Source organism: Gracilinanus agilis, chromosome 2, assembly GCF_016433145.1.
Source record: "Gracilinanus agilis isolate LMUSP501 chromosome 2, AgileGrace, whole genome shotgun sequence".
In the NCBI taxonomy this organism is placed as follows: Eukaryota; Metazoa; Chordata; class Mammalia; order Didelphimorphia; family Didelphidae; genus Gracilinanus; species Gracilinanus agilis.
Window position 1 is genome coordinate 317077011 of NC_058131.1, and position 12903 is coordinate 317089913.

General features: G+C 35.3%; 1 protein-coding gene across 3 annotated transcripts in view; it reads right to left on the reverse strand.

Annotated features, from left to right (window-relative positions):
- PBX3 (PBX homeobox 3) overlaps nt 1–12334 on the reverse strand; it is a 274380-nt gene extending 262046 nt beyond the window's left edge. For all 3 annotated transcript variants that reach the window (XM_044664230.1, XM_044664229.1, XM_044664231.1), the window contains exons 1-2: nt 12135–12334; nt 10927–11000 (exon numbers count right to left, since the gene is read on the reverse strand). In XM_044664230.1, coding sequence (XP_044520165.1) covers nt 10927–11000; nt 12135–12334 — 274 coding nt within the window. The remainder of the gene's footprint in view (nt 1–10926; nt 11001–12134) is intronic.
- Nucleotides 12335–12903: the final 569 nt, after the last annotated feature.

Consider the following 12903-nt stretch of genomic DNA (forward strand, 5'->3'; position numbering starts at 1 on the left):
AGTAAAACACACATACCCCACACACAGTTCCAAGAGCTTGCTTGATTTTCTCTTCACTGATTCTAACAAAGGAAAGAAATATGATGTCGAAAACCTGAGAGTTCCCACTGTATTTGAATAACAAGTAAAAATCTAAAAATACCTCCACTGTATGTTATTACCAACTGTATCACTGGATTTTATAGTGACAGGGCTGTGCTATAATTTTTGAGAAAGCCTCAGCATAAAGCACCATAAACCCAACCATTGCTGTAATGTATCACCTTATCTCGCACACAATCATTTCAAACACAACTTTTCATGTTAGTATAATTTGTTCAAAAATGGTAATAAATACATCCTGAAAGCTAGAGGAATCATTACACAATCTATTGTAACTTGTTCTTGCTGGTGACAGTTAATCCCAGCACCAAGATCCAGTGATACAACAGTTTAGTACCGCTTAGTTCAATTAAAGATATTCACTACAAACATGCAGTGTTCCTAATCAACATTTTAAATATGATTCAGTGATAATGTGACATCTATCTGCAAATAATTATCCCCAAACTAAGACATGGATTTTTGTCAGTTGGTGGTGTTAGAGTTCTTTCTTTCATAATAAATATAAAATCAATTTCCTGCTTCAGTCCTATTCCAACTTAAAAATGATATATTTGACTATGAATTCCAAATACTTGCATCCTTAGATTTTTTTTCTTAAGGAAAGGAAAAGGGAGAGACAAAAAAAGAGGAAGGAAAACAAACTCAGGCGACCATTTGAGTTATTTTTTTTTCATCTGGAATATCAACATGGTGTAGCAAGTAATAATGGTTCCTCGGTATGATATACATATAAACTTGTATTTTTAATACATTAATAAAAACACTCATGTGAATTCCCCTAATATAAGTAATAAAGAAATGAGAGAGAAAGCTAACCCCTCCACCTCCATCAACCTCAATGCTTCTGGAGAACTTGTTAATCACCACTTCTCTCTTTCTCCTTCTCTCTTTTTCTCCCCTTTCTCCTTCTATCTCCTCTTCTTTCTCTCTTTTAAACCAAAAAGCAATTTCAAATGCTTTTTGTTCCCATTTCAATCAAAAATAGCTTCATATGTTTTAAATGAAATTTTGCAAGTAATGAGCTCCTAATGAAGATTCATTGATTTAACTAGTTCGGGGAGTACTGGGAAGGGAACAAGAATTAAAAATAGCCAAGGATTTCATTTAGAAAAGCAGCTAATGTGTAGGTACACTAAGTACTCGTCACTGAAAATGTAATCAGGAGTTCTGTCTCTAGAGAGAACCTGATTCTCCTCTCTGTATGCATATTCCGAACTCCCATTAACATTAATGGGAGCTACACATGCATATTGAGGAGAAACTAGCCTCCTTAGTGCGCATGCATAGCAGCTGTGATGGTTTGAAAATCCATATGGCTCTGAAAAGGAGTTATGGTTTATTGGGTCTACATTCAGAGATACAGTGGTGGAATTCAGATGCCAAAACCAACCACCAATATCCAAAATATCCTGTTATGTAACCAAACTCAGAGGGGTATGGGCAAACCAGTTCTACCAATAAGAGCTTAGTTACTTCAAGAAATACACACCCTTCTCAACTCTACCTGTTGAAATCCTTTTCTTCCTTCAAAGCCCAGCTCAGATGCCAACTCCTCCATGAAGCCAAAAATAACCTGTCTAGAAGTGTCATAAAAGCCATTATATCAAGGGCATGTATGTCGAGACAAATAAGTGGGGTAGTTATTTAGTAAGAATGAGAAATAACAGATCCAGAACGCCAGTTGTAAATTATTATACACAAGACATTAAAAGGAAAAGCAAGTCTCTGCTGTTCTACCTCCATATTCTATGAAGGATAGTAGGAAAATGGAGAAAAGGACTACAGATGGAGGGAAGACTCATGAATCCAAAATCTATAGGAAAATTCATTTCCATTTTTTAAAATAACATGCAAAAAAAATAATATAAACATAATTACAGAAAGAAATGTAAAGGCTTGGCTCAAACTAAGAGAAATTCAAAATAAAAAAGCATGAAAACTAATCTTTGGCTCATTCCATTACAATCAAGTTACAACTGTAACTTTATAAGGTAACTCATTTAACTTTTAAGATTTACAAACTGTTTTCCTGACAACACTATTACTGCCATTTTTTAAATTCAGAAACCAAAATTTGGAAAGGCTTCCCAGAATCTAGTCAAAGCCCAGGTTCAATCTCAGCTCTTACAACTCTACTATCTCTTTAGATATTGTGTGCATACACATATAAACATACATACATATACAAATATATGTAGCATATATTAATAAATATGTTCATTCAACAGGTTCAGTTGAGGTCAGAGTTTATGCCTTAATTTAATTTTTTCTTGTTTTATGGATTAAAAGTCAGAATCTTAATGTTAATTTAATGTTATTCCATGTAGTTAAAATCTATAGTTAGTATAATAAGTCTCTTTCAAAGTGGTCAATTATACATGGGACTTTCATCATAAAAATAGTTTCCCAAAATTAAATAGGAAGGATAGTTTATCAGATGAGCATTCATCTGTATTTTAACCAAGTATATACTTTAAAAGTATGTGGTAATATAGAAACCTGATAGAGAAAAAAAAATTGAGACTTGGAATCCAAAGATCTGAGTCAAGCCCCAGATGCACCATTTATTAGTACTATTCAAACAAGTCTATTCACTTGTCCTGGGCTTTAATTTACAAATCTGTAAAATGAGTCAGATGACTAGATTATCTCTAAGATTCAAATTATTGTCTTAGATTCTCCCTTTAACATCCTCTGATTCCATGAACTCTAAAATAGAAATGATATCTCCTACTTTTATTTTTGGTCCATACTTTTGATTATATCCAAGTGAGGTACTTCCAGGGAGAAACTACATCTTTCACCAAATCTAGATCATCAACTGTCTGTAACTTAAAGTCTTAAAAAAATGTCAGGGGCATTAAGGAGTTAAACATATGGCAAATAGTCACATACCTAGTAAGTGTCAAAAATAAAGACTATTAACTCAGGTCTTCCTAATTCCAAGGCCCAACCTCTACCAACCCTCCACATTACCAACAACATCAGATGACACAAAATTTCCATTACTTTCTTTAGTATACAGAAACAATGCAATTTTCATGTTCAATAGCTCCCATTAGATCAATTAATATTCAGACAAAGCCTTTAACATTAAGTTTAAATAATCAAGAGGGGGGGGGCGAGAACCACCAATGTTCTAGAAGCTTCTCTAGACCTTTCAATCAATTTTATTTATATGCAAAACCAAGAGAAACTCAGAAAAAACAAAGCTCCTCCTGATGCTAAAGCTCTCAATTTACTGACAGGCAAATGGCTTCATGCTGCCACTTAATCTCATTTCTTGCATAATGCCCTCTAATTAGCATATCAAAGTGAATTAATACTTCTAGGGCATTAGCAATGGGGAAATCTGCTCCAGGCTCACAATAGCAGTTAAGAGAGAGCCAAGAAATCCTCAAAAACACCACAAACCACTTTGCATTGCAAAACTGTTCAATTTATTTATCCTCTCTCTCTAAACACTTTTACCGCACACTGTTTTACTACTGTTCACCAAACAAAATGATAATTGCCAAAGTTACCAGCATCTGTAATGCCTGTTTGGAATCTTAATTTAGATGATGTTGAAGATCATTTCTATATGCATCCCTTTGTTCTATTACAAACATTAATAGAGAGACAGTGGAATTGTTGGTGCTTTCAATTAAATCATTTAAATCAGGATAAAATTTTATGACATTTAAAATTTTTTTAAAATAATAATGATAAAAGCCACCTGCTGGACACTGAAGACTAAGAAATAGATTTTGAGAACTTATGCATCTCCCCCTCAAGAAATAAAAATAAAAAATCACTAATGCAAATTCACCCAGATGACTTTTACTGTCTTATAGAGCCTGAACTATTAAATGACTCAACTATATTATCAATTTTGCATTAACTGTACATTTTTAAAATGAGTCATCTTTTAAGAGCATATGTTTGTTAAACCTTTAAAACAAAAAAGTCTAAAGAGACAAAATGCTGCTTCCAATTTTATCCCCCAGCTATAAAGGCTACAGTAAAGATTTTAATTATTCTTTTTTCCTTCAGAAATTAAGCATCAACTATCCATTTTCAAACCTCAACCATACTGCTCCATTATTAATTAACAAGGAATGAAAAGAATACTATATAAAATCTAATTTAAATACTTTTATCACATTATTCTCCAAAAACCTTGCTTAATGTTAAAACAAGGTAGACAGATAAAATTTATAATTATATGATTATGATAATGACCATGAAAATCTTCAAGTACTGGTTGCTACTGAGCAACCATCATGAGAATCAAGTTTTGAAGGTAAAGAAAATTACCCTTCTGACATGGCTTCCTTCTTAAAGAAATAACTATTTTGTATTTGTTTTAAATTGCCTCAAAAAAAAGGGGGACAACTGGATATAGATATGTTCTAGTGGAAGGAGCTTTGGCCCTGGGAATCATAAGACAAGAGAACTAAATATACATTTTTTCATCTATAAAATAGGGATAATAATATATGTTGTACTCATTGTAAAGGTTATGAAGAAAGCATTTTTAATCCTTTAAGTATATAGAAATAAGAGTTATTATTTTATTTGAAGACTGTAATGATTAGACTATCAGTCAGAACTAATAGCCATCACTTTTGTTTGGTAGGTGAAATGACTATAACTTTGTAAAAGCTGTGCTAGCAAGATTTAACAAACTTTTAATAATTTAAATTAAATACAGATTTAAATGATCTCTGCTATTCATACTTTAAACACTTACATGGCCTATGGTATAAATAGAAAGTGTCACTAATCTGAATCTCTGGGTTGATATTGATAAAGGGATAGTTAAAACCAAACTGCTAAGAAAACAAATAAGATATTCTTTTCAAAAGGAGAATTCTGAAACTATAAATATCTATTTGTAGTATATAAAAATGTTCCAGTTAGTAATATTAAAAGAGAAGAACCCACATTCTATAGAATATTGTCTGCCTATATGTATGTTAATTATTTAACTTGAATACACACAAACATCTATAAAAATACGGAGTATAGATAAAGTAATAGACAAATTTTCCTCAGGTATAACTTGGCTTATAGAAATCAGTCTTGTCACTTGAGAGTCAAACTGTCTATAAGATGTTTTACCTCCAGTTAATGCCATTATAATGAAATATACAAACACAGAGAAAACACCTGAATGTCAAATTGATATCTACTAACCTTTTGGAAAATCTGAACATTTCAATTCTACATTAAGTAACTGACTAAGAGACAAGACAGCATTTCCAAAAAACAGAAATGAAAAATCTATTGGGGGAACAATATATATATATATTAGCTCAAAGTTTTTTAAAGCAGCAGATAAGAATAAGGTATTTCCTAATTTGGATCACCATTCACTCTCATGACAGTAAAAATTATGTTATCACCAAATAATATGACTAGCAACATTCCAAAATAATAAAATATTCCTCCAAGATATACAAATTCACTTCAAATTCCATAATAAAAGAAATCCCACTAAAAATAAAGCAAAAATAATTGCCTATATAAAGTTAGCATTGACAAGAAAGCCCAATATTATCTTTTTTTTGCCTTTTTTTTTTTAAGGAGAGGTGGGAGAAATAAAATGTTGGAAGCACAAATTCATGTAATTAAGATGATACAAAAACAGGAAGCTCTTGAAGAGGTAAAGTATTGAGAGAAAATTCAAGTTATCTAAGAGAATGCTATTACTTCAACAAGATAAAAGGCATTTGGGGAAGCAAGTTAGAAAGCTGATCCCCCATGGTTTGTTACTCCTTCCTACACCAACCTATTCTCCAAAATCTCAAAAACACAAGAGAAACAGTAAGGGGGAAAAGTTGAAAGAAACAAAATACTAAAATTCCTTTTTTTAAAGGTAAAACATTTATTTTTTTAAATGAAGCAATTAATTTTTTTACATTTAAGATGATTGAATAGCTTTATATTTCTATTATTGCTTAATCAATAGTAGGTTTTTACAACTTTAGGTTTTAAAAACATGACATTAAATTTCAAAACTTAAACTCATTAAGGCCCTAGAATAACAATATGCAAAACAAAATAGATGTGTTGTATGAACTTTGACTACACATGATAAATATATTCAAGTACTATTAAAAATATTCAGAATGGAAATGTGTATAATATGTATCAATATCTAACTTTATAGTCATTTTCATCTTCCTACAACATTCATTTAGTATAAAATTGAACTTAATACAGTAAAAATCAAAGGTATGCCGTGACATTGTATAAATATGATAAAAAGTAATATAGTTATTCTATATAATGGAATGTATTATATAGAATGCTGGATGGGAGTAGAGTATGGATGAAGCATTTCTAAGAAATGGCAATTTAAACAGAAAAAGAATACTCAAATGAGTTTCTAACCCTTTCTGGCTAGAACTGAGTAAGGAGCAGTGTAGTGGATTAAGAGCACTACCTAGCCCTTTAATCATAATGGTGACACTGTGTGGCTAGTTACATTTGTAACAATAAAAATAAAAGGTTTCTTTTCACATAGAAGACAATATCTCTCCTCCACCTCTTCCTTCCACAAAAAGGTCTCATTTTGTAAGCTGCATTCTTTAGCTATTCTTCTTATTTAAAATTTTCCCTTATTCTTTGTAGTGAGGGGTTCCCTTAAAGGTATAACATTTTTAATGATCATTTTCTCCCTCTCTTTAGACATAAAAAAAATACTTCAACCAGCCCAACCAGCCAAGCAGGCCTTTCTCTTCCCCTGCGGACACCTCCTGCAGTCGAGAAGTTCATTAAGTTTTATGATCTTCCCAAGTCAGTCCTGCTTATAAGCCTCACAAAGGCTACAAATCTGGCAGACCATCATGTATGCCATTAGACATTACTAGTAAATGAATGCTATTTAGGGTTTGTGGTGGCAATAAATCAAGGTTTGGTTGGCAGCTATCAACATTGAGTATTTTAACCAAGTGTTTAAAAAGGGAAAGGTTGTATAGGCCTTTTGAAGATATATGTGTACATTTGTACATATGTGTATTCTATAAATATGGTAACTTTTAAAAATACACATCTTTCCATCTATATGCTCTCTTCTACAGTAGTGATTTAATCTTAAACAACAATATACCTCACGTGAAAATATATGAAAAAATAATTTTGTTTTCCAAAAAATTTTGCAAGAGTACCAAATCATGCAGCAAATCAACCATAATTTAGGGCTTTTCCAATGATGTCAGGCCTCTGAGGACAGTGTTTTTTCAAGAAAAACATGTCAATATTTGAAATCATTAGGTGTCCAACAAAGATACAAGATACAAAGATGTGAAATGTGAGCATTAAGATAAATGCAACCTTAGGATTTAAGGAATATTTATTAAGTTTCTAGTAAAAATCAGTAAAAGACAAGTTTTAAAAATTCTTATTTCAGATTTTTCTAATTTAAAATTTTTTTCTTCATTTTAGATGATCCTTCTTAAGAATATATACATGTCATAAGTGAAAATTGCTAGATATAAAAAGACTTTAAGCCTAAAAATAGCAGTATGACTTTTAAAAAATAGACAAAAGAAAATACAAAATTAAAGAAGACTTTACAAGAATGTCTTTTTCCCAAGATTTGAACAAGAAAAATAACATTACATGATAAAGGTATATAATCTGGTGAGAAAAATAGTTTTTCATATTTGGGAGGAGCCTAGGAAATATCTATATTTTTTTTCAAACTCAATCCTTTATATCAGGAACTAACAGTGCTCATTTTGATGAAAGCACCACAGATCTACTGACAAATCCTAAAATAAATAGAATTTAAAATAAAATTAATCTATCAGTGTTACTTATTTGAAAAGAAGAACAATTGAAATGGCACAATACACTAACATATTCCCCTTCCCCTCCAACAACCGCTACTCCTTTATGGAGAATAGAGTCATCAAAAGTACCCCAGGTTTCCATTAAAAATGACAAGCTAACCTCTTCTTTGATGCTGAAGAATTAAGCACTGGCCATAACATTATTAAAGTTCAATAAAATGACTGAGAGAAAGTATGTCCTTAAAAATAAGATTCATCTAAATCAGGAGTTGTTGAGTTTTTTGTATTATGGACCCTTTTGGCAATCTGATAAAGCCTAGGGAACCCTTCTCAGAATAATATTTTTAAATGTATTTAACAAAATACATGAGATTACAAAAAAAGTTATACTGAAATATAAATATCTTTTTTCTTTCATTCATGGACTCTTGCTTTAACTATGCCCCCAAAATGTTTATCACTCAAATTCAAAATGTTTTGGAAACATCTGATCATCCATACCAATTCTTATGGAAACAGATCAAGAGAAGGGGGGAGAGGTAATGATAAAATTATATTTTCTTTGCGTTGGTAACACTAATATCAATACAGCTGTTTCATTTCAAATAGAAGATCCCTGAGTATGTCCTCTTCTGGGACTAGTTTTGGAGGGAGAAGTGGAAGTCCACGAAAAGAGGGGGGCTCCTCCCCCACACCCACCCAAGAGAAAGAGATTCACCCCATCAATCACTCAGTGCTTTAATCCTGTTCATCTCAAGCTGCTAGGGCTGGCAGCCTCATGCCTTTGCCCAGATGCAGCCTTTACTCTTTGTTGGCTTTTAGCTATTTTACAAAAGAAATAACTTGCAAAGTTGGCTGTACTAGCCGAAGCATAAAAGCAGAATCTCAACTTACAAGTTATCACTGAAATCCCTAGAAACATTTTCAAATCATAAAGATCTCTTTCCTTGTCAGTTACCCTCTTGCTTTTAAATAGCAATACAACTGCCCAATACATTCTGCCAGTAATCCTTGTCTCTGAAAAGACTTGTTTCTTCTTCTTAACTCACCTTTGACATGTGGTTGACTACACTATTCTCTTTTCAAAATGGTATAACTAAGCCCTGTGCAAATAAGCAACCTGAGGACTTCAACGGTCCTGATTGAATTCTGCCTGCTTTATATCTAAACAAGGCAAGCAGTTTCCTGGATTAGTTATGAGGCTGGCTTGGCAAAAACTTAGAAAGCAGCAAGAAAACAAATACAAATCAAAGAGGAGAGATTCTTAACTGTTATTAAGGCATATATGTGGTGGGGGTCAGGGGGGCTAGGGGTGGGAAATATCATTCCCCTTATCCCACATAATATAATGCAATAGAAAGCAGAATCAATCTTAATATTCACAACATAGTCAATACCCAAGTGCTTAGCTGTCAGCAGAAACTGAAGTGGAGTCCTGATAGCACAAAAACCCTTGGACATTAAGCAATATGATTTACTGAGAACTATGCACTTTTAGGGTTCCAAGCTAAGATTCTTCATGATTTAATGTGTGATGTCTCATTTTATAGTCATATAAAAATTTTTGTCTGTAATTTAAGCAGGACACAATTTCCAAAGGTAACTAAAAACTGACATGCAAAATAAAGTTGGCAATTTCAAATGCCCAAGATCCTCAAAATAAAGTATGCATGGAAAAGTATATGTATATATTTTAAGATGACTTCCTCAACATTGAGAATCAGCATTCATTCTCTCTCTCTAAACATGAAAAAGTACCATTTAGACAATTAATAAATGTTTCTTGATGGTGATCTTCAGTTATTTTTTTTAAGAAAGCAAATTAACTCTAACTTTCTTGGAAATATTTTATCTATAGATAAAATCGATTACATAAATGAAAGCAATAAGTCTATTAACCTAAAAGATATGCTATGTGTGAATATTTTTATATTCAACTTTATCATAAGTACATTTAACCTTTTAGATTCACATTTCTTGAATATATTGGGCTTTAAAACTTTCTTTCTTCTTTGCCTTAACTTTTAAAAAATGAAATTCCAATTACAGCATGCATTCAATACACTGAAATATGGCTAATAAAATGTTCAAACTTGGTTAATACCATCATGGTTCAGTACCATGTAATAGGCAAAAAGTGCCACCCATACTAAAAGTTATCCAATTTAACTGCCTTCCGACTTAATCCATATGACTACCTCAAGATTAAGTAACTATTTAATTCCAAATGGACAAAAAAATTAAATCAATATAATTCACAAGGCTTTTTCAATATGCATATGTGTATAATTCCTCTCCTAAAAATTGTTTTTCTTTAATATGGTACAGAGCCTTGAAATATTTCCTTAAAAACTTTAGCCAGTTTTTACCCTTCGCTTAGCCTTTCTTACCTATATCATAATATAGATTAAGCTTATTACGTTTGAACTCTTCTCATGTATATATAGAAATTATGCATTTAGCATATATGAAATATATAAGAAGTCTAAAAACAAATGTTTACTCTTTCATACTTTGTACAAGTATTCTTCCTATCCAGCAGCTTAATTTAAACATGCTACTGAGATGTGTTCAATTGTATACATTCTTCCACTGGGAGAACTGCCGCTTAAGGTTGTCCTAAGTAAAACAGAAAGTTGCTGGCGATGCTTCCTCTCGGGGACTCTGCAATTGGCATTCACTCTCACATTGCTCCTTGAAAAAACTGTCATACAAACAAGGAAAAGGGAAAGACTGAGAGTGGCTGCTCCCTGATTACAGCCAGAGGGGACTGGCTCCTGAGAAGGATGACACATGAGCTTTTCCATCTACATTTCATTTTACATCGGGAGTATGAATTGTAAAATTGACTCCAGATTTATTGCAGCTTTCCTCATCACTGCCCCCACCTTATTCTTACCCCCCCCCAAGATCAGAAGGTTGAAAAAGAGAAAATGATCAAAGATGGCGGTACCCAAAGTAGCAGCTTCTAGATTGGCAGAGTCAAATGAGTAGTTACAATGCCACATTGAGACCACTGTAACACTAGGATTCTTACCTGTTTTCTCTTTTATTTCACACAGGACACTGAAGAGAGCAGGTTTCATTCTATGACAATTCAGTGCATGTTTTCTAGGGGGGAAAAAAACAATCCAAACAAAGGTATTAGCATCACCTATGGAATAACATGGCACTTTCTTCAAATGAGAACTCAAAGATTTCATTTCATATGTGTCTTCTGAGGCTTACTGTAGTCAGTAGAAACTAGGAAAAACTAGAGTATATTTCCAAAGACAGCCTTTATCTTTAGGGATAGCACTGCATAGTTGCCCCATACTTAGGTGTGATTATATCATGTGCTAGAGTAGAGAAGATCTAGAAATGTGAGGGAACTTAGTTGGGGAGCACCAAGAACAAATGGGGAGGAGAGAACATCTATATAGACTACCATTTATTCTCTAAGTGAAGAATTGAAGAGTAGCATTAAAAAATGACAGTAAAAGTTTCACTAGGTCTGTTAAAAGACTATTACTTTCCCCATCTGTTTTGTTTCCATGTCATATTGACCCTGATTAAAATTCTCTATTAACCTGTATGGGATACAACCCCTAACTTTCTCTTCTAGTAACAAGTAACAGATTTATTACTTGGGGGAATGGGGGCGGGGGCAGCCTTCACAATCTTGAGCCTTTATTTCATATTTACTGTGATTTAAACATTTACTGTTGCAAGTGGGAAAAAGCAACAATTTCTCGTCCCTTTCATCAGGCAACTATTCAACCCAAGGACTGGATAGAGTAAAGAAAGTTATACTTCCTCAAGTGGAAATCACAGTCTCAGCAGACATTTATTGGTCAATTTTGTCATTTTAAATCACTGTGAAGGAATCACAAGACTTGCCGACAAATAAAAAGAAAAAACGGCAGAAGTCACCATCTATCCCGTTTCCTGCCTTTAAAAAATATCTGAAACAATTCCTGTATGAAGTGTGGTTTAAAATTCCCAAGAACAACTTTATTTTTCCCCTTCTGTCCCCAAAGAGGTGGTGTGGAAATTTGTGCCCCCTCCCAAAAAAACAAAGGTAAAATTTTTATTTATAAAGTTCATTTTTTAAAGTAACTAACAGGACAATTTAGACTCGATAAGAAGAAAAGAAAAAATGTACAAAAAGAAAAAAAACACGGGAAGAAGGCAGGGTGGGGGGAGTCACGCGCGCACACACAAACACACACACACACAAAAGATGTTCAATGAGATGAAACCAACTTTGCTTGCGCCTCGTCCAGGCTCTGGTCGGTGATGGTCATGATCTGGTGGAGGATGTCGCCGATGTCCTGCTTCCTGCCATCGCCGTCCGCCCCTTCATGACCGTGAGGGGGAGGCGGCAGGGCCATGCCCCCCTGTACCGAGTGGCCGGCCAGGTTCACCCCGGCCAGAGTCTGCAACATCCTGGATTGATCGTCCATCCCGCCGCGCGCGGGCGGGAGCGGGAGGCGGCGGCGGCGGCGGCGGCGGCGGCGGCTGCTGAGGAGAAGGTGCAAGAGGAGGAGGAGGGAGAGTGAGAGGAGGAGGAGGAGGAGGAGGAAGGAGAGAGAAAAAAGAGGGGAGGGAAAAAAGAGAGGGCGGCGCGCTCCCCGCCCGCGGCTGCCGGGGAGCTGGGGGGGGGAGGGGGGAGCGACCGGGGTGCAGGAAAGGAGGGAGGGCCCGCGGCGGCGGCGGCAACGGAGCCGGGCCCGGGGGAGGGCGGGGGGCCCGGCTGCTAACCTGGCCTCGCAAGCAGAAGCAGAAGCCGAGGCAGGGGCGAAGGAGAGCCCGCTGAGGAGGAAGAGGAGGCGGCGGTGGCCGCCGCGGCTGAGGTTGAGAGATCCGGGGCCCCGCGGCTGGAGCGGCGGTGACTGAGGTGGCGGCTGTGGTGACGGTGGCGGCGGCTGCTCCTCCCGCTCCCGGCGCTGCTGCCGCCGCCGCCGCAGCCGCCGCCGCTGCTCCCGCGCCCCGTCCTCACAGCGCCTCTCGCCCCCGGCCGCCGGGCAGCTAG